The sequence below is a fragment of the Mchenga conophoros genome, linkage group LG7 (genome assembly GCF_057382185.1).
Source record: "Mchenga conophoros isolate Kocher_MC1m ecotype Shallow Benthic linkage group LG7, M_conophoros_male_GT1.1, whole genome shotgun sequence".
In the NCBI taxonomy this organism is placed as follows: Eukaryota; Metazoa; Chordata; class Actinopteri; order Cichliformes; family Cichlidae; genus Mchenga; species Mchenga conophoros.
Window position 1 is genome coordinate 46,623,302 of NC_140532.1, and position 22,873 is coordinate 46,646,174.

General features: G+C 40.8%; 1 protein-coding gene across 3 annotated transcripts in view; it reads left to right on the forward strand.

The window, feature by feature from the left end:
* The window catches only part of rgs3a (regulator of G protein signaling 3a), a 123,757-nt gene extending 104,971 nt beyond the window's left edge, over nucleotides 1-18,786 (forward strand). For all 3 annotated transcript variants that reach the window (XM_085279731.1, XM_085279728.1, XM_085279730.1), the window contains 5 exons: nucleotides 4,328-4,398; nucleotides 14,186-14,287; nucleotides 15,273-15,334; nucleotides 16,354-16,520; nucleotides 16,622-18,786. In XM_085279731.1, the coding sequence (XP_085135857.1) occupies nucleotides 4,328-4,398; nucleotides 14,186-14,287; nucleotides 15,273-15,334; nucleotides 16,354-16,520; nucleotides 16,622-16,822 (603 nt within the window). In that variant the 3' untranslated portion in view covers nucleotides 16,823-18,786. The remainder of the gene's footprint in view (nucleotides 1-4,327; nucleotides 4,399-14,185; nucleotides 14,288-15,272; nucleotides 15,335-16,353; nucleotides 16,521-16,621) is intronic.
* Nucleotides 18,787-22,873: the final 4,087 nt, after the last annotated feature.

Sequence of the window (22,873 nt, forward strand, 5' to 3'; positions counted from 1 at the left end):
TTAAAAATAACACTTTAATCTTCAGGGAATCTTTTTGTTGTTGCTGTTATAGCCTAAAGCCTACACCAGCCCAGCTATCTAAACCGTTAATATTTTAGTATCGGTAAAACTGTGTTTACTTATCAAAGCTGGCTCGCATCAGAGCTTCTGGAAAACCAGGTTCAGAGCAGGGTAGTGATGCAAGGTTTTAACAGCATCATTAGATCACTGTGAATGGGGTATGCCACATAAACACTGCCACACAATGCCAGGAAGCGGGGCTCTGACACGCAGCACCAATCTAATGCTTTACTAGTTGGAGTGGATTGCTCAGACACTGGCTTGTGAGTTTGTGGTCAAACAGACAAAGAAACAGGGGGCTGAAATGGATGGAAGCAGTCTGAAGGAGGCCTGATGACGAAAAGGCAGCAGGGCATGAAAAGCCAAAAAGTAGTTTGAATACACAAAGAGCAAAATACATTTATTCACCTCTACGGTTTTAGGTTGGGGGCGGATTTGGAGTCTGACCTGAGTCTGGGTCAGGAATCCTTCTGAGCTGTGTTCATAATATTGTTCTTACAGTGTGTTTGTCGGTGGTGTGGAGTTAAAGAATGAACAATTTATTGAACTGAAGGCAAATAGTTTGTGTCCTATCCCAGTGTGGCACACACATATTCTCCTTTGATGTTTACTGAACAGACATGCCACGAGCATGGGTGTCTTTTTATAAACATTTGAAACTTTATGTAGAACTCTCCAGAACACGTTTGCCTATGTTATTCACACATGCATACATATATAAGTACACACAATGGCCTCCAAAGGCACATGTGTCACGAAGTCTGTTAAACTTTGTATCTACACAGCTGTCCCGCAATCCGTAACAGCGTGCCAACATGTGCATCCCGTGCGTCAGGGGGCTATGTCGCCATGTGGTCTTTGGCTAATGCTGTGTTTTCTTGCTGTCTTCAGTTAAGTTTGTTCTCACAGAGACTCGTGCACCAAGGCTATTTTTAGAAAAGCCTCATACTTTTGTTATCCTCAACTGACCATTGCCAGGCACACAGTTGTGTGTACATGTGTGTGTGTACCGTGTGCGGGCGTGAAGCTGGGCTTGGGCTATCAGAAGGAACAAAGAGGAAAAGGAGCAAAACAGAAGAAAAGTAGAACTAATACCTAAGAATACATTTTTAATGCTTTTATATTATATTTTTTACTACTCAAAACTAAATTCTTTGTATTAACAGTGCTATACAGTTTGCTGAAACTCAAGTTTTGAGGCTCTTTGGGAGTTACACATAAAGTCAGATGGTGTTTGGTGCTAATATTCCACAGGTTTGCAAGTAGCTTATATCAACAAACTGTAATAATATTTTTCACTGGACGACAGGACCATGGCCTCATAAAAAATATTTCCGTTTCATTTATTTAAAACATAGGTGTCATAAACGTCCCTGTTGCTCTGACGCTGTTTCCTATGAAAGGCTTATATTCAGGTAGACCAGTGGTAATTTGTTGAAACCCATAATGACTTCCTCTTATGTAGAGTTTAATCAGTGTGTTCCTGTAGATTGCACCCTCACCCTCATGAATAGAAATTAAGTGGAAGGTAGAAGGGCATTTTTATCCTGTGTGAAATTATGGTGTTGCAACTGAAGACACTCCTCCCTTTTGACTAACTTTCCACTGACATCACAGAGCCATATTTCTTGATTTGCAGTGCTGCTGTTGGGTGTAGACAGGAGGTTTGGCACTCCGTGTGTGTGTTTGTGTGTGTGTGTGTGTGTGTGTAGAGGGAAGGTAAGAGGTGAAAAATACTTATCATTTTCAGGTGTCAGAATATATTTTATTTTATGATCTATCTGTGCTCATGGCCTTTTTTCCCTGTTTGAGCTTGGATGCCATCCACATTAATGTTTAAGGCAGACTACCTCTCCAGATATGTTCAGCAGCAGGTGCTAATTAATTTAAAGGGTTGGCATGTATTTGGATGAAACATCCAGATTGTAGCAAAAGCTCACATATACACCCCTCTGCACTCATTTAGGTGAAACAGTAGTCTAGTTAAACATCACCTGGCATGAGGACAAGTTTCTTTGAAGAGGACAAAGTCTTTTTCCAGTTGTGTCCTGTACTTTCAGGGGGAAGCATCATTGATGGCTCTGTGGAGACTGGGGCTGCCCTGTTGTTCTCTTACTCTGAGATTAATGATTAGATTCTGGTTTCTCCCATGAACCTCAGTGACATAGTCTCTTTCCAGACTAAATAAATAAATACATAATACATGGACTATGTTTGTAGTTTGATTCTGTTGTGTAAGTTTTGCTTATCACAGAGTAAACATCACGGGTGTTTACTGGTATTAGATGTTGAATGACATTGAACAAAATGGACATGAAGTAACAATCAAGACAGACACTGACTAAGTGTCAGTTTAATATGTAAAAACATGTTTGCGTGATGTTGAAATCGATCAGTGCCCCAGTCTACATAACCAAATACAATATTCTTATTTTGCCCATAAAATGAAGCCTTAAACAGACGCACATCACAATTTTGTCTGTGCTCTTGGATTGTGCTTATTTTTAGATATCTCCTACAACATATTCTCACTCACCTTTCACATTCGACTATGACTTTAATCTGAATGCTTGGAGTGCATCACTCTGCACTGCACACAGTGACAACCTTAATCTTTGTTAAAGGAAGGAGTTATTAAAAGAGTGTAGGAGACATGTTCCATCTGTAACTGGAGCTTTGAGGAGACAAATCCACTCACAGGTACTAAAGGTGATTTAAAAAAAAGCTATGCAATCTGTAGTATCAAATCTGCTCTGAGGGAAGGAGGCACTGACACGTTGTGCTCACTCACATCAGCTTCAGCAGTTTCTGCGTTGTCCTGCTGAAAGCTGAGGTTGTCAGAATAAGCTACCAGCTAGAAAAATGATGTACAAACGCAGTTAAGTTAAATTGAGCGTATTTCTCCGCCTTTTTTTGGCAGTGTTTAGAGTTGTCAGTCACTTCAGTAGATCAATAGATTATTCCACTTTGAGCAGAAACAATAATGCAAAAGCACGACAGGATATAGTTTGGCAGCTGGTATATGTAGGGTGGTTCAGTGTGGAAGGATGCATAAAGCAGGAAGTGTTTGCCCTTGAGACTATGCATTATTGTTAAATACAATAATAACGGTACAAGCACAATGTAGCCATTCTAGCTGTATGCACGCAACTGGACAGACAGTTTGAAACTAATCATTTAATAACACTACCACCAGTATGTTTCTGTCATACCACCGAGGAACCCAACTGGTTTATTACATTTTTAACCTTTAAGTAACCTTGACAGAAGTGTTTACGGATATGGAAAGCTATTTCGTTTAAATTGCAACTTTGATTTAGCACAGGCTTGAAGGAGACAAAAAAATGTGTAGCTTCCTCGATTGATAGGAAACAGCTGCTGTGGTAGGCTTGAGGTCTGACAGCTTATAAGGGCTCAAAAGAATTCATGGTAGGAAAAGAAAAAATACAAATGGTATGTCTTTAGTTTTGTTGCTGCATTTCTAGAAGAATTTCTTTATTTCACCAAAGTAAAAGCTTCACAAGACCTTTAAGAACTGTGGCACTGCCAACATTTGTAAAGAAAAAACAAAGGAAAAGAGAAAAAAGCCCTCACTCTCAAGGTTGAAACGCAAGCTGGGGGTCTTCAAAGATAGAAAACACACGCCATCTGTTACCAGCTGGCCAGTATCTAGCTCGGATGTGTATTGCTGTAATACAATGGCTCATTATTTAGAGCCTCACTCACACATACAATGGGGGCAGTTTCAGACCATCAGATTAGTGGAGATTGACCCCTTCTCCACCCTGAAGCAACTTCCCTTTTCCCTTAACCAATCAAAATGGTGGGTTGGCAGAATGTGTCATGTGAAACCCGGAGTCTTGGCTCAACACTTCAAACCTAGGGCACAGTTGGAGGCCAACAGAAACAACAGCTGTAGTCTTTTACACTCTCCCACTCTCACAGATTTCCTTACTTTGTTATGCCCAGACAAACACCAAGTGTACCCGTGAGATACAGGCACACACCTCAGAGAGCACTGTGGGATTTACAATGTGGACTGCTGCTATGGAATAACCATTTTGGAGGCTGGCTGTATGTGTTACCTGGACTAGCCTTGCTTTTGATAAGGACACTCCACGGACTTACTTGCTTCCTAGCCAATTGGGTAGTCATAGCCAATTGGAGGTAGTCAGAGCTTGCTACAGTCTTTGCAGGAGCCTGCAGGGCCCTCTTTCTGTGTGGAGGGTGGATGATGCAGTGTGTCCTCTCCTTCCTCTTCCCTCAGTTGAGTGCCGGATCCCCCTGTAGCTGCGAGGTCGGCCCCGGAGGAACCAAGAAGAAGAAATCCAAGAACCTGTGAGTATTCAAATCATATATGGATATGTCTATCGTGTTCCATTTATTTTGTCCCTTTGTGTGTTTGCTCATTTAGGAATTTGTAAGGATTTTCTTATCAATTACCCTGGTGCAACATTAAGACAATACACGAAAAACAGAGCATTGCTATTTAGATTTTAAATGCAGACTTTATTTGTGTATGAGAAGGAGAAGCGATTTGAGTGGTAATTAAATGACATGACAACACAGATCTGACAATTATATTAAATTCAGAGTTTCCACTTGGATGTGTCAAAAGAAATGTCCAATCAATAGTAGCTCTAAAGCTTACCCAGTACTCAAAGTTGGTAGGATGCAGTGGACATTTTGGTACATAATCAAGATTAAAGGCTTGAGCCAACCTTTATTTCTTTATATTTTTCTTCCAAGGAGCCAGACCTTCTTGTTATTTTTTAAAATAATCTTGAGCATTAGTTCTTCAGGCTTTCTGAAGGTCTTTTGAGGTTTTTCCTTAGATGTCGGCTGCATTTTCACTCACCTTCAGTCCAGTCCTTTCAATAACGTGACATATTTTCAGAGGAATGTTTTTCTGTTTATTAAACCACCTAATGTTGACTTATGAACGATCAGGATAAACAAGGCACCTAATTCAAGGGATGAACCAGTGTTGCATCTACTCACAAAAGACATCTTTAGAAAGAACCAAAGTAACCTGTTGCAAAGACACTTGAATTGTTTCCAATTCTTTAGTTGAAGTTATAGAAAATGCCAAAGACTGACAGGCATAAATTCATATTTTTTCAGCAACAAGGTGATTTTCAAATAGCTACTAGCCAAAATCTTGGCATATCTTAGCATTAAAGCCTCATCAGAACTCATCAGAAGTTGGCCATCAAGAAGCCATTCTTAAGGAAGCAAAACAGGGAGAAAAGGCTGCCAACTTTTAAGAACTGGGCTGAAAAATCAGTGACAATAGGTTTTATGGAATGATGAACCCACATTGATCATTTTTAATTCAAATTGTCATCATTGTATACAAAGGAGGTCAGGAGAGTAGGTGTCTAAAGCCATCTGGGAAACACGGTGGAAGCTCTGTCATGGTTTGGTTTGGGGCTGCATTTCACCCAGTGGTGCTGGAGATCTTGTCAAAACTGATGGAATAATGAATCCACAAAAGGAAAGTCAGATTTTTATCTGCCATGCAATACCTTATGGAAAAAATTTGGATGCCAACAGCTTAGTTTTTCAGCATGGAAATCATCTCAAACGTATTGCTAATGGAGTAAAAATGTACCTGGAAAAAACAGATATGAGTCATGGATTGGTCTCCCCAGAGCCCAGACTTCAACATTACTGAAGCAGTGTGGGATAATCTTGTGAGAGAATTGAACCAAAGGCAGCCAACATACAAAGAAGAGCTTTGAATGTTTTTGAAGAAGCCTGGAGAACTTTTCCTAAAGACTGCTTAAAGAAATGACAAGAAAGCTTGCAGAAGAGTTTATGCTACGTTGAAGAATAATTGAGCTCAAGCTCAGTAGAATTGTATAACTCTGTTTTTACCTAATATATTGTACTTCCATGTATGTTTTTCTTTTGCCAAGAATAAAAAAAAAAATCAGCACATGGCGACACGTTTCCCAACTCAGCAGAAAAACAGCAAGTATGGCAGCCCTCCTGTTCATTCACCAGCCTTTTAATGCTAATGTAATCAACAGAGTGTACAATTTCACACCCCTCTGTAGCGTGGAATGTATTAAACAATCCATCAATCCAGTCACACCCTTTGTGTGGCTGGATTGATGGATTGACGACTGAGAGTGTTAGGACAAATACCCAGTAGATGTCGAGTGTCATTTTAAAATTTAATTTAGATGAATTAAGGCAGATAGGAAAACTGTGGATGTGCTTCTCGGGTGTAAATGTGACTAATTAATGTTGCACGCATAATATCTACATGTTCACGGACCTGCAAATGCAGAGATGTGCTATAGACTTTGAAAGACAAATGTGAAAGTTAAAGCTCATAGTGTAATGCTGCTCATCAACTGCTTAATGAAGCGGTAAATGAGGTGTATGGAACCATATGCGCGTTTCATATTCTCTTTGAGGTGAGAAGTAAGGTGTACATGTTGGGGATGCACATGGGCTCAGCAATTCATCGGCTGCTCGTTCTCTTCTTTGAAAAGATGAAAGCACATTTCTTACATTGCATACAATAAAACAGTAGCTGTCCTTGAGCCTGTTACTTTTTTGCAGTGTTTAGTTAAAGAGCAGATTAAGTGATTAAAATTCCTCAGCTATTTTTTTCCCAGTGGTCTGGAGTATGTAGCCTGTTTGTCAGCTGTTGCAAACCTATTCAGCTTGTCTTCAATGTTTGAATAAAACAGGCATAAAAAGAATACAATATGGAATACAATATACTTTTAATGTGAATATATCGGGTGTGCCTATTTTACAATTCAAGACCCCAAACACAGAGCAAACTGATAATACTGAGCAATGTGTGCCTAAATAGATTGGTTAGAAAAAAATGTGACAGCTTGATTGACTGCAGTAGGTAGAAAAAACCTTTGTCATCTAATACTACACATGCTGTCTTCTGGCACAGCCAAGGCAAGTGCAAGCTTGAAGCATGGTCTACAGGCCAGTGATAAAGTACTGTAATTTTTTTTAATCAATATGTAATGCAGCGCTCTTCATTTATTTGCAGTTCATATTATACTGCAATATTGCAACGACACATAGGACTACATCCATGCAGCATTTCTCTTAAGTTTGAACTCTTCTACACTGGCCAACAATCACACTGACATATTAGAGCGTCAAGGAAAGTATATAAGGAAAGTTAAAAAAAAAAGAAAAGAAAAAAAGATTACAGGTAAAAAAAATACTAATTCTCAAACTGCTGCTATTGAACCATAAGATTTGTACTTGATTTTTCTCAGCTGTAAGGTGGGACGTTAGGGCCACATGAAGTAAACAACATTAGTCAAATTGTCAAAATGCGGAGATTAATCTTGCACCAGTCTCTGCTTTTGTCCTTGCTCTAATAAAAGGATGTTGTGCTTCTTGGGTGCCATGGCCTTCAGCTTAAGTGGGTTCATGCTGTGTGTGTTAGAGGCTAAGCAAGTAGCATTTCTACTACATGGTTCTGACACTGTTGAAGGTTGCATGAAAACAAAAGAGTTTTTTGTTCTTAAACTGTATGTCAGTCAGTCATGAAACTCTCTTCTGTCACCATCAGTCAGTAAAATAAGGATGACTCTAAATGTTCAGTGATGCGAGCCTCTTTTTGAATATACAGTTTTCACCCACTTCCAGTCATTTACCAATATGCCACACTGCAGACCAGTAGCAAGGGAAATATCTACTCATTAAGAAGAATTCACCAAAATTCTCTGTGCTATAGATTAAAATATGATGCACAAGCATGCTCGAAAGAAATTAAATATCAAATTACTTCGCTTGAAAGTAGGAGACTGATTAATAACATGGGAGCCGCTTGAGCGAGTAGATGTAGATTAGTGTAAAGCGGAAAAATTACATCTGACATGGCCAAATCATGCCAAGAATTAGCCATTTAAAACTTTAAGAAGGGTCTCTTTGGGCAAGGAACCAGAGGAGAGACGGTTGGGAGTGATGTGCAGCAAGAGGTCTTGCAGCGACTCTGCCTCGCAATTCACAGGACTTCTGCTACTAACATCTAGGTGCCAGATACCACAGGGGACCTTTAGAGGTCTTACAGAGTCCATGCCTGGCTGGTCAGTGCTGTTTTTGCAGCAATACCAAAGCATATTAGGTAAAGGTGTTCCTAATACTTATGTCTACATATGGCTTATGTATCTATACAACTTTATCTTGATCATCATTTATAGCAAAAAAGACACAAATATGGTCTTTCTTCAAATAAGCATTCTTTCTAGCATCTTTATTCCACAGACAATGGATCACTGCATGGTGACAGCACTTTCAAACCAGCAGCAATAAAATCCATAAATCTGATACATGTTGATAGGTTCAGGATCAGAATACTAAAGCGTTAAATTGGTAATCCAACTTCACTTCAAAGAGATGCTAAATCACACACATGGAAAAGGCACAAAAATGAAGAAAGATACTCAACAACTGTTATTGGAAACACAACGCAAATGAGCATCTGTTCATTTCTGCCATTCTCTCTGACTCATGTATAGATTTTACACTGAATATATGCAGTGTTCTCATTAGTATTGCTGGATAGAGATTGGCCGTCATTGAAATATAATACAGATAAAGCGGTTTCCTGCAAAATGATTAGTATCCCTGTAATTGGTGCCAAGGTACAAGAACTAAGTCATTTTTTGTGGTGTGAGAATTGGCCAAGTGTCCACTGAAATGCTTGCAAATTTACTGCTGAGATTAACTACTTAAAGTTCCTATTTTTGAAGAAAAGTCCAAGTTATGCAGATGATATATATTATTACACTAAACTATATATTTCAGCTTAATAAATCACACTAAAAAACACAAAAAAAGGCATTTAGATGTCTGGGGCTCTTTCATCGTACATTAAAGTGATGAAACCTCAATTTTCCATTGCCCTTGAAACTATTTACAGTTTATAGGTTCATGCAGTGATAGCTCTACTGCAATGCTGAATACTTGTTAGTTCTACATGATCAGTCAGTGCTATGCTGTATGAGTCCTGCTACTGTTATAGCGCTCCATACAGCATTGTGGGATTACACAAATTCTTCTTTCTTGTCCACATTTATTCTATATTAGCCAGTACACAGGACAGCTAGTGTGCAACTGTTTTCTACTATCACGGTTTTTAGGTCCAGGCGACACAGTCTCAGAGGCCACTGTAGCTCCATGCTAAGAGAAAAAAGGTCTTTAAGCAAATTGTTCTGATGCAGCTCGTCACCTTGGACAGAAGACCCTCTCCCATTGTAGTCCAAGCCTCTCAAACCCCAATTGAGGGAATCTGCCTTTAAACAGTCCATGTGGATTGAGTGAGCCCAGGGTCCGCCTTCTCCAGACCCTCAGGGCTATATAAAGCTCCACCAGAGCCTCTCAGGGGTTAGAGGAATGTGATTGCCAAACAGAGCCCTGGACTTTTGACACACACTCACATGCAGTACATACTGCCTTCATGCTGGCACCCATGCTTCACACGATGGTTGATTTCTCAGAGAAATACCTGGAAAGGTAAGAGCAACTGTGTTGGGCGTGTGTGGATTTAACTGCGGTTTGAATGTTGTTAACGAGAATTAGAAACATCAGCAGGGAGATTGAGAAAAGTGTGAGCAGGGGCTGGTTTGAGTCCCACATGGATTATTGCTCTTAGGCTGGTAGGAAGCTATCTGACCTCTACATGGATCTCATTTGACAGTCACAATGAGGGAAAAGAGTCCCCCACGAGGCTGAAGGACTGAGACTATTTTGGAGGAAACAGCTTTTACTTCTAACTTGAGGCTGTCCCTTTTTCTTAATATACGCAGCCTGGATTTCAGGAATAGGATTGCTCATGTGGTCTTTGTGGCTAGGAAGGTGAGTTTCTCTGAAATAGAGCTCTTTTTTTAGCCTTGATTGAGGGAGATGGTGGACGTGATGGTGTTATATTTATAGACAAAATTTAGGACAATTCCCTTTTTCATTGTTCTTCCAGGAATATTCAAGGGCTACTTCCTGTTGGTTACGATTCCCATGATTATTATCTTGATGAATGTGGCTTGTGTTTCTGGACACCACTGTTTCGTGAGTGAAGAATCTACAATGCAAGTGCTTACAATTTCCCCACATAAATCTCACAGTTATTTTGACACAACCCTTGACCCGTTATAGCGACACACACACAAATACACAAACAGGCACATGTGCCAGCACAGCGTTATTTGTGTGTCATGTCCAGCATCTAGTTCACAGGCAAACGGCCTTGAGTAAACAAGATCTGCTGGACACAAGACTGTGCGAATATGGGCTTAACAAAAGTTTAAGCACAGTTATTATGATAAATGTAGTGAGCGGTATACTGCAATGAAGTGGAGGATTGGATTTGTCTTGTGCTTATATGGTACACTGTGCTCTGCAATATGTCTGTCTACAGCTGTCTCCCCATGTGCTACAAGAGCCTTTCCCAGAGAGTGCGGCCTACTTTCAAGAACACCAGGAATAGCCAGGGGGGTGCTATTAGTACGACTAATGTGAGCCAAGCAAAGAGGGAATAAAGAGCATGGAAACCTGCAGATAATTGCAGCGCAAAAGACCTCTTGCTCCTTCACTCAAGCACGTAAAAGTGTTCTCTCTCGCAGAGAAGCAAGCAGGCGCATAACGTGCGTACACATTATACCTGCTCCTCACTTTTTGCAGTGGTCACTGTGTTTAATAAAGCAAAAACAGCAGCATAGATATGGAAAAGGACTAGGGGCCGATTTAGAGCTCAAGAGAGGCAGTAAAGAGGAACTTTAAATAGAGAGGTACTCAAGGTCAGAGGCTGTGAGGACTGCGACTGTGTATGTACCATTAACACATAAAGAGCAGAGGTACAAAGAGCACTGGATAGATAACTGTTCAGCACAGTATTATGGTTAAGTGACTTTTGTCAAGTACAAGAAGACTTTCCATCTACAGGACTGAACAAAATGATACGTAAAATTATCTAACTGCACTTTCTTCTGCCTTTTTATGTGAGAAGCAGCAGGCTTTGCCAGTATTACAACTGCTTCATGTTTTTATGTTGCTCTTTTATTATTTTTATATGTGTGCTAATGGTTCAAAGGGGCTTTAACCAGGATGTTCTTCCTTTGTTTGGGTGATTATTTACATTAATGTGATTGTGAAGAGTCGTCCGCACAAATCACTTAATCTAGCTCTGTAAGATAGTGAAAACCAGGACTATGAAAGCCTTTCTTGAATTGGTGGAAGTGGTGTTTACTTCCGTTGACCAAATAATCACACAGGCAATTTATTTCATGGCTGCAGCAGCAGAGTTCCTGCAATTACTGAAAGGCATACACAGAAACAAAGCGTTAATGCACTCCAGGCTGTGTTGATTTAAATAGAGAATGGTAACATGTGTCACTTATTCCACAGCTGGCATTGTGTTTGAGTTTGTTTGTTGTTGTTTTTAAATGGATGGAAAGATCATTTAAGAAGATGATGTAAGCTGCTTGGGTGTGCAGTATCCAGTGGCATCCACTTGGTGGCAGAAGAGAAACATACATTTCCTTTAGCTGTTGTGACATCATTGTCACATTATTGACACATGGGCTCAGCTTGTATAAAACCAGACAGAAATACATAAAGCAGCTTTGTGATGGGAAGAGTGAACTTTTCAGCTCTTATAAAACGCTCCTTTCTTTTTTTTTTAAACTCACATGCACTTGCAAGACAGAGCTTTCCTTTATGTTAACACATGCCCAGCTTAAACGTAAATTGCCTCGGGTACAAACTAAATATAGAACCGTCTAATAAACCCAGCCCTGATGTTACGAGTTTATTTAACAGCACAAGGTTTTTCTTTTTCTTTCCCAGCAGTTCACGAGGATGCCGTGTAAGAGCCCCGTACAGCAGTTAAACATCTGGATTTGAGTCTGTTTCACGCAGAGCGCTTGTGCTATAGCAATCAATGGATGAGTCATCTTCTCTTAAAGATATTTCCATTTCCCCGGTTACCTGGCCTGAAAAAAAGGCTCTTACATGGATTTTTCTAGATCTATATCTCAGCTACAGGGCTTTTTTCATAGAACATTTGCATTTTTCACCATTTTAGCATTAAAGGAAGTACAAAGGAGCACAAGAGGGATAAACACAGGCCCTTTTAGTTCCTGTTAATTTCACTGTACCAAAGACTGGCTGCATTTCTCCATCAGGGCACTTATTGTGTAGTTCTAAATTAATGGGAGGGAATGTAACAAAGCAGCCAGAATTTTAATTTGCATCTGATTTTAGACAAGAAGGGCAGGTGCTTATATTTTCAAAAAATATAGGGTACCGGTATACTAATGCTATTAGTTTTTCTAACAAGGAAGCCAGTTTTTCCACAAGAAATTCTCTGCTGCTGCTTGTTTGCATGAAATCAGCATGCCGTGTGATTTGAAGCAGCTTGTGATCCATTTATTTCCTTCTGCTGATCCAGTCCTGGGTCATGGGAGACTAGAGACCATCCCAGCTGCAAACTAAAATAAAATTAAAAAAAATCTAAAACAGGAATATTACTATCTCTAAACATCTTCCAGAAAGATAATGAAAGAAAGAAAAACATAAATAGATAAAAGATCTCATCAGCACTTTCTTTTTCAGGTTACAGCTCTTTACAGTTTCCTTCTTTCTGGACTATCCCACAAGCACCCCATGTGAAACCATAAGTCTGAAAAGTGCAAATACTCCTTTTTTGTGGTCACACGATCCTGATTTTAAAGGAGCGATTAGCATTTTGCCAACCGTTCGTGCACTTGTGTGGTTACATGTGTACAGGCATGTTTCTACTTCACCTGTCCTGCAGCCTTTGGAAAAACGCAAATCAGCAGCGAACTTTGTTCTCTGTAGCTGCGACGCTACTTTTAAGCATTGCAAAAATTGCAAAAATATATGCAAACACACTGGTAGAGACTTTGAGTTTTCCAACACCTGTCTGGCATGAAAGCTCCAGTGAAGTGGGCACGAGCTGGCACAGGTGCAGAGGGGTTCTTTGAAATGGTTGTATGTCTGTTCTTTTATTACTCTCCATGAATATTCACGTGCTATATTTGTGCTAATCCGCAAGTGCCGGGCTCTTCCGTCCTCCTGTGTGTGCATGTTTGAATGATAGCTGTCTATAACTGGAAGCCCTGTTTCTTAATTTGGGGTGTGCATGCTCTCCTGGGGGGGTTGTCAGTTGGCAGGGGGACAGTTTGCAGTGATTAGAGCCAGCCCAGCGCACAACGTTGTGCTGCATTATTAGCAGGCCAGTCAATCCACAGTGGAAATCAAAAGCAGGGACTCAGGAAATGGGTGTTGAGTGAGGTCACATCCCAATGAGGCAGCACGTGCTCCAGGTCAGGAAAAGCCAGGACACGCACCATGGGATTATGGGAATACGCAGAATCCTGCTGGGGGGGCCCATGGGTACAGAGGACTGGTGTGCTACCTTATCTGAGACTCGATGTGGCGCATGCGCAGCAGGGCGTCTCTGTGTGTAAGATGGTTGGAGAAAGGTGAAACAGGTGAGGTGGGCGGTCAGGAGGGTGTTGGGTGCTGCTTCTGGATGAAAGCAGCAGAGCACTTGGGGATGTCACCGTGCGCCTTTGGCCTAGGTCAGTTTTCTCTCAGAAACCCCTCAAGGCACACGGAGAATGGCGTGATGAAACAGAGGAGTGAGGACTGAGTCTCTCTCCTCCTTCTCTGCCACATTCGTTTAGTCCCTGCCGAGGAACCTGCCAGGGACACATCTACAGGAAAGGCTGTTAGAGAAATTAGATTGACACGAGAGGCGCTGACAAGAAGCGGCGAAAAAAGGAAATTGACATCTGCTGCTGGAGAATTCTGTGCCATCACACCAACATATCCGGCTGACAACTAGAATGTACATAATGCTTATCTCCTTGTTTTTCTGGCTTTTGATTGGTTTGCTTTTGTATGGATTGGATTTACAGCACCGTGGAGCTTAATTGCTGATTCCATGCGTTGGATTGTTTCAGTTATGGATTTTGGACTTGGAAACTCAACAAACTTTCTTCCCATGTCTCCTTTTTTTTGTCTTCCTTCTCTATCCACTTTATTTCATTTTCTTACCCTTCCTTCCTTCACATCACTTCCTCCTCTCTTCTACCTTTCTTTCACTCAGGGCCAAAGACATGAAGAATCGGCTGGCTTTCCTGCGGAGGAGGAATGAGTCCCCAGGAAGCAACCCAGCCGGGAAGTTAGACAAATCTATGAAGTCAGTCAAGTAAGTGGCCACTTCCTGACAGCGTGTGCTTGTGGGTGCGTGTCAGACGGTTTTCTGGATCTCACCACAACTGGTGATGACCTGGCTCTTGGAAGACAGATATGTGGGCAGAGATGGGAGTGTGCTTGCAGTTTGGCATCAATTAAATGAATGGGAGAGTGTGTGAGTAAGGCTGGCATGCCAGAAGGAAGGAAGGCATAATGCTTGGATGCAGCCCTTTAACTTCTCTGTGAAATATATTCATCGGTTGAGTAGATTCATATTTATTTGTGTGGATCATTTGGCATCAAGTAGGCAGAGTAAATATCCATCCCCAATGTATTCAAGGTATAGCTAATATAACCATAATAATCATAGTTTTTGTGGCAGTGCATCTTATCTGGTCTGCTCGATTTAAAAAGGAAGTTAATCTGTCTTTATGTCATTACTTAGAAGATGTAAGAACAAGGAAAAAGTGTAATATGCAACAACGTTTGTTGGCGAGTCAGGTGAGGTAATAGAATATACTATGAAACTAAAATATTGTCCCAAATAAGGCCTGACACGTGGATTGCAGCGGGCTAAGATTGGCCGTTAAAAAGGCATACTTCATTGCAGGATACAAAAAAAGAGGCAGCAGGGGGCAGACAGATACCCATATGAGTAGGAGGTCTTAAACCAGGCTGCGCATCCTCATTGGCTGTCTGAAGCCACTCCCCCTCTCCACTGCCTTCCAAGTTGCATTGAATGCAACTATAAAAGCCTCCCCCCACCACTACAGTGGAGCAGACTCATGGCTCTCGCTGTTGTGACCATTCATAAGGTAGAACCGAATGTGAGAGACTAGACACAGAGTGGAAGGAAGCAGTGAGAGATAGAGAGATAGAGGACGTGTCTGCATCTGCATTTCCTCTCACCTGCCCAGCAAAGTTCTGCGGATGGGTCACACAATGAGAAACCTGGCTGAAATGGGCTTGTTAAAGAATCGCTCTGCTTTCATCTGCAGGCCCACCCCAGAGGAAGCGCTCAAATGGGGGGACTCGCTTGATAAGCTGCTGTCTCACAAATGTAAGTGGCTGGATTCTTTTCCTTTCTTCTCTCGACTTTTGCCTCATGTGTTTTACATTCTTGTGTTTTACATTGCTGTTTAGTGCAGCATGGTTTTAGACTCAGAGTGCATGCTTAAGGTAGAGAAGGAAGTAGATGAGCACCGAAACTATGCACTTACTGACATATACATGCACACACATACACGTTGTTTATGTAAATGTGCAGCTTTCAGCAAGTTTCCATAACCTAAAAGACACTATTCATAATTGAGACAGAATGACAAAGTGAGACCAACACAGGCATCTCTCTCTTGTGCTGCTATTCTGAGGTTTTCCACAATTCATCACCCACAATCTGCTCCCGATTCTTTTACAAAAGCTGACACGACGCCAGCGCTACATCTGCTAGTCATTCGGTTTTGCTGGCCTCTTTATTTGCTCTCTTTTAATTTCCTTACCTCATTCCTGCTTACCAGAATGAGGTAAGAGATGACTGCGTGCATTGGCTCTGCTTATCAGCGTGGGTGATTCATGGGAACGGAAAGGTGCAGACAGGAGCTGTGGGAGGACAAGGTTTCCTGCTATTCTCTCTCCTGGATGCCTTCTTCCTTAAATCATTAACAGGACCAAAACTTTAAAAAAAAATCAGACCAAAGTGCCTCATAGCCCCCCCCCCCCCCCCCCCCCCCCCCCCCTTTACACTGAAACAGTCACTTCTTTGTTCATTCGCAGCTTGTGCACAGGAGCAGCATTGCCATCATGCCCCAAATATTAAGGAATTACAGAGTCACAGGGGTGATGTCACTTAAAAGGCTGTTGAACAGTTGAATGTGCGCTGCTGTATTCAGGTTCTCTTTTTTTTTTTTTTTCACGATTCACTTTATTCCAACCACATGACTCAAAAGGCCGTCACCGAGTTATTTTTAGACACTGAAACTCTGAGGAGGGCTTCAGCTTTGAGGTTGCCATGGCACTTTAGTCAACTCTCTCCTTGTTTATTCTCCTCCTTCCCCTCCCACCCCTCTGCTTTCCCCTCAGATGGTCTGGCAGCATTCAGAGCTTTCCTGCGCACAGAGTTCAGCGAGGAGAATCTGGAATTCTGGCTAGCATGCGAGGAATACAAGAAGATCAAGTCACAGTCCAAGATGGCCTCAAAAGCCAAGAAAATATTTGCAGAATACATCGCTATCCAGTCTTGTAAAGAGGTGAGTGCGAATAAACGCAGCCTGTAAAAAAAGGGCTTGAAAATGGTAAAGGAAATATGCATTTATTCCTGGACTTATTCTCACTTATTTTGGTTCTGCAGGTAAATCTGGATTCATACACTAGAGATCACACTAAGGACAACCTGCAGAATGTGACACGCTCCTGCTTTGACCTAGCTCAGAGGCGGATATACGGGCTGATGGAGAAGGACTCATACCCCCGATTCCTGCGCTCTGAACTCTACTTGGACTTAATCAACCAAAAAAAGCCCAGCTCCACTTCAACTTCATCTTCGTCATAAGAGACTAGAAAAAAAAGAAGATGAAGAGAAGAGAAAGATGATGAGAGTAAAAAAGAGGCCAGACTTGAAAAGTTATACGTAGAGTGGGTGGGATGTGCGCTTCTTTGTCTGCCTTTATTTTTTATTTTTGTCTTTCAGTCTGTTCATTATTTTCTGTTGTGGTGTGAGAGGTCACGGCAAACATATGGCACTGCAAAGGAATGTAGTTTACATAGTTATGGGTGAATGGCTCGACTGATGAGTGGATGGATGGATGGATGCAGACGCCCATGAGCAAGGGCTGGAGCAGGAGCTGGACGCTTGTCTCATCACTGATTTTTGTTCTCCTTTTTTCATTCATATTGTCAGCAAAAAAAATATCAATTTGTTTTTGTTTTTGTCCAGTTGTACTGGAGTAAAGGAGGAGTTGCATCATAAAAAAAAAAAGAAATCCCTGCGACACGAAGACAGTCCGGTACTGTTTTATCACTTTTCCGCCCCCTTCCTTTATTTCTTTTGAGAATTCCCTGCTTTGCTCCATCACGTCTCTCTCTGCGAAGCAACTTCAAAGCTGTCGGTACGACGCGACGTCCTCTTCCTTCACGTTCTCTCATCAGACTCTGTGACAGAGGAGGAAAAATCAAGCTGATGTCTGAATGAAAAGCCACCGGCGTGGCTCTGGTTTCACGCGCATCCGTTTAAACCCTGCTTCCGCTCGAAGCTTCTATAAATGGCTTTCACCTTAGTTTGTTCATAAGACTGTGGAAAGACGACGTGAGTGTTCAGCACAAAGACAAAGACGGGCAAAGAACACAGACGTATAAGTAGTAGATGGACTGGAGCTGTGACAAAACGCAAATATGTGTCTCACATTAAAAGACATTAAAATCTACAAACACACAAAAAAAACCAAGACGACTTGCTTCCCGTCTCCATAGACTGTTTACGACAAGGAAGGAAAATCCAAGAGGAAGAAGATTAAAAACATCTCCTTTAACATTGTAGCTCATGGACTAATCAAGGAACCATTCTCAGGACATTGCTATGACAGGTTACTGCTTAGTTTATGTGCTTTTCTGTTTCTGTTTTTATACACAGTTGTTTTTTTTACATGCTTTAGGGTTCCAACATGCACTCCCCGCTCTTACTGAGCAATACACGAGAGGTTGCTCGTTTCACAGAGAAAAAAAAAAAGCTTCACATGTACAAAGGTTTGCTATTTATTTAGATTAACTTGCTGGATGCTTCTGCAGACTTCCTCACGTCCTCCAAGGCACTCAGCTGAAAGCTCTCACTGTTCAATTTAACCACCAAACAGGTCCAGTGCTGTCCTGAACTTTTAAGTGCAATATTTTATTGTTTCTTTTTATTTTTTATTTTATTTTAATATGATATTTGGTTTGTTTCTTTGGTCGTTTTTTTTAATGGGGAAGACGGAACAGTTTGAGCTCTGTATTAACTTTATTTGTTAAGAGAAAAAAAAATACTTAGAGCTATAAGGTTGACTTACAGCGTAAACTTTCAAGAAGCATAAGTAGTTTAAGCAAGTGATTCTAACTGTGTTAACTCTCCCCTCCCCCCCGGCAGCAGGCAGCTGGGGGAAGGGGGCAATATGGTTGTAAATATAATTCTTTAAGAAAAATATGTGATAGCACATTAAAAAAAAAAAAACGAAACAAAAAAACCCCAAAAAAGCCAAACAAGTCCCTGCTGGTGATGAACGTGGGACCCGGCTGTATCTATGTAAATATGAGAGACTCAAAACTATAAGATGACATGTATTGTTTAAAAAATAAAAATAAAACATTAGGTGAGCGAGAGCAGGTACAGTCTGCTCTTTTCCCTGGTCATACACTGCTTGTAAGGAGTATCATTATCACTGTTTACAATTCAAAATGCATCTCCGGTAATAGCAAGTGAAAACAGTAGAGTACATGTGGTGTCATTGCTAATGATAAATAAACCAACCAACCGATGACATAAGATGTCTCTTGTCTGTGCATTCTTTTTCTTTTTTATGTTATTTTGTTTTTAATGCCTATCTGTGTTGGTCACAAACATGCTGAGATGTAATGTGATGTGCTCTTCAGGTGGTCCGTGAGCTCCCGCGCACTCCCAGAGAAACAAAACACATGCATTAAGCCTGAAGTTTCTCGAAGGAAGTGTTGACATTTTGGAAAATGCATTCATTTGCCTTTTTGAAGCTAGCCTCGGCACATAATTATATTAGGTGAGCATAAAAACTGGATGACATTTAGTCTGGCTTAGTCCAAGCACACACCAGACGTCTTTTGAAAGGAAGTTGTAATTTTGGGCAGTTTTTTGAGTTACATTAATTTCTTTCCACACACCTATCAAGTCGCAACTTCAGTTTTTGATATGTAACAAGTCTTGAGTGTTTGAACTGAAGGCTCATCCAAGAGGCGATGCTACTGATGGAAGTATTTAACCCAGAGTGGGGCTGTCCACTTGGTGGTCCTGAGGGTTCAGTCACTATTAAAAACGTGACTGAACTGTGAAAAAAGAGGTGGGAAATTTCCGATGTGAACATTATGGACTGAGAAGATCAAACTATCTGGAGAGGAGTGAAAGAGGTCATCTACGTCCATTGTGAACGACCATTGTTGAACAGAGGTGGTGGCTTTTGACACCAGCTGTCAGCCACCTACAACTCAGACTTCTCAGGCGATTCAACCCCCACTCACCCCTCGACCCGTGTGACCTTAATAACTCACATGACGGCAGGGTGGGAAAGAATTCACTCCTCGGCCACTGTGGCCATAATGACCCACACCTTGTTTAACGCCTTTAAAAAAAGATCCTTTTTATTAATTTTTTAGTTTTATAATAAATATTTAAACTGCCAAATATAAAACAATTAAAATAGACAGTTGTTTTCAAACCTTGCAAACGCTCAAAAAGTGTGGCTTTAGAAAACAATTTGGAACAATGATTGTGAACATTGAGACTTGCCCTGATCCCAGCTGTCTTGTTTTCTTAATAAAAGACGGTGTAAATGTGACACAGGGTCGATGGCTGGCTGGGTTTTTGGGTTGGGATGAGAGAAACAGTTGGAGGTCTATGAGAGTCGTGTGTGTGTGTTTGTCTGTGTTTTTTGGAGGGGGGTTGATCAGTCTGAAGAGGCGTTGGAGACAGTAGTAACAGCACCTAATCCTCTTTACCAGTTGCCATCTGTTTTGACAGACACAGCTTCTTTTTTCCAAAAGTGCTTCCTCTCTGAAGTGCTTCCCCTTGGCCGTCTCTATGTATTGAAAACATATACTTTTGTTCATTTTCTTTTTTTTTTGCTCATCCTTTCTACCAAACAAAGTTCATACGCATGAGCTACTTTGCCAATTCTTTTTCCTTCCTTAATGTCATTTGTGTCACTGTTTTTAAATTCAGCTATCAACTCCAAAACACATCCATCTCACATTTCCTGCCCAGATCCCTCATGTCCCGCAACCATGTCTCTCAGTCTTTCCTCCTCTGCGACAGCCTCTTATCGCACCATTCCCGTCAAGTGATAACTTGCTACCAGGATATTGCATGACAGCTAGTACAGTTAGTTTCATTTTTTTATATCATTTTTTACTGTACTTTGCTTTTCAATTTACCAGCATTCACAGGCACACATAAAAAAAACTAGAAAAAGAATGATATATAAAATTCCAGTTTCTGACTTTAACTTTCCCGCTTCTTGATTTCTTAGTTTTTTGCATATATTTGTCATACTTGCATATTTCAGATCATCAAACTAATTTTAAGAACTGCAGGTCTCACTTCCCTCAGTTAAGGTCAGTGTTCATGACTCACAAAAGGCTTGTCTCACATAAACAAAAAACATCTTAATGATCCACAAGACTTTGGGGAAAATATTCTGTGGACTGACAAGACAACAATTAGACTTTTGTTACATCTGGTGTAAAACTAACAAAGAATTTGTTGATGGCTATTTAAAGCTCTTCTTTGGATGCTAGCTGCCATTTGTTCCATTCTCTGTCAGATGATCCCCCACTGCGTCGATAATGAATGATGGATTGGACTCCTGGGAGGCTGATAGTGTTATATTGTGTGTTTTTCTATCTAAATATGCTTTTACTATATTGCTACCATGGATGCAGCCACTCCCAATCAATTGCTGGGATGGTGGATCCAAATCACATGGTGCTTTCCTGCCTTCATAGTTCCATCTGTTTTGGCAACATCCCAAACCATGACAGAGCCTCCACCAGTCCAGTCCTTGAACCTGAAAATAGTCAAGTACAAGACCAGACTGACACTAAGTGAAAAAGCAGCCACTGTCCAAGAAAAAGTTTTGAAAGACTTTCTTAAAAAAAAAACAACCTTGAGAATTATTGCTCAAGATTACTTTATGAAATTTTTAGCCTGTATTCTTGTAAACAAAATACTAAGAAATGAGGGGTGACTCAATACTTGTTCACAGCACAGCATCACACAGTAAGTGACAAAAGACGTGAAGCACATCAGACGTATCCATTTATGATTTGAGTACTCACAGGTTCTACTTTTGGTTTTTCTGGGGCTGACCTCGCAGCTACAGGGGGATCTCACACCAACTGAGAGGCGAGCAAGAGGAGGACACTCTGTATAATTCACCCTCCACACAGAAAAAGACTATAGCAAGCTCTAACTACCTATGCAATGACAACCCAAATGACTTTCTAGCTATCCAGCAAGTAAATTTGTGTCAAGCTAATCTAGAGTGAGGCTAGTTCAGATAAGACACACAGCTAGCTTTCTGTTGCTTATTCCATAGAAGCATGACACATTCTAGCTAGTTTTGCACAGTACTGCATATTGCTGCTGGAAAAAGTTGGGAATCTCTGTTTAATTTGGTTGCTTCAGCCACTCAAGGAAGTTTATGTGACTTGGTTTAAACTTGGATTGCCAATGCCGCTTCAAATAGCTTTATACACCATTCATAACAGCATTTCCAAGAGTGTTTCAAGTTCATACAATTTATGTCAGAAATATTAAAACATATGTTTAACATCATCACTGGGCAATCACTGGGTAATATATGTTGGATATTTTGCATAGTGAAGAGAAAGCATGTGAACTAAACAGCATCATGACACACTGTCTTGCTGGATTCAGCGGCGGTTCCCTGCTTGTATCCCATGTATCTGTGCAGCAGTCACAGGGGCTTAAGCCTCACTTAATCCTTAATTCTCAGATCAGCCTATCCTTTCAGCTCTGGCACGTTTGCAAAAGAAACATCATATCTTCCCTTCTGCACTCGATGACTCAGCAAACCCCTCAATCCTGGATGCTGTTGAGGGACTTTAATATGCGTTTATTTGTTCCTTACTCCAATGTGTGCATACTTCAATAAACAAGCCTGTTATGTTAACACTATTAGCCCAAGTCCCAGCAGTTATTTTAGAACAATGATGCAGATACAAAAGAGGTATTCATCCTGCTACATTCACTGCATTTCCTGACCAAATTCATGAGAGTCAATGACTCTGGAACCCCTTTGCACATGTGGATGGGAGTAGAAAGAGAATAAACTTTCTTTTTGTCTTTTATATCATTAAACTACATTAAAAAAAGTGTCAGTGCATTTTCCCTTGTGTCTTATTTAATTTCCTCAGAAAGATATACAATTATCTTCTGAGATTTTATCCTTATCGAGCTGTTTTCACGTGAACCCGATTCATTGTCCTAACAAAGCTAATGAGATGGAGAGCAGCGATGTCCACAAGTGAACCAGACAAAAACAAAGATTTAAGGTAACCCCTGGAGGTAAAGAGGAGAAAAGGCAGGTGTTCCACAACAAAACACTTTAAATGATGAATGCTGTGAGTGAAGTAACGCTAATCCTAAATACACTTCACTAATAGGATTGTAATCAACTGAAAACCCACTGACTTCATCAGATTACAAGCCAGGAAAACCATACAGTCAGTGTTGTTACCTGAACCTGCTTCTTGAATAGAACATAAGATGTCTACATTTAGATACATCCGTAATTACGTCAGTGCCATGAAATGCTTTGTTCTGTTGGTTTTATTAATTTGCTCATCTGGGATAGGCTCCTTGTCC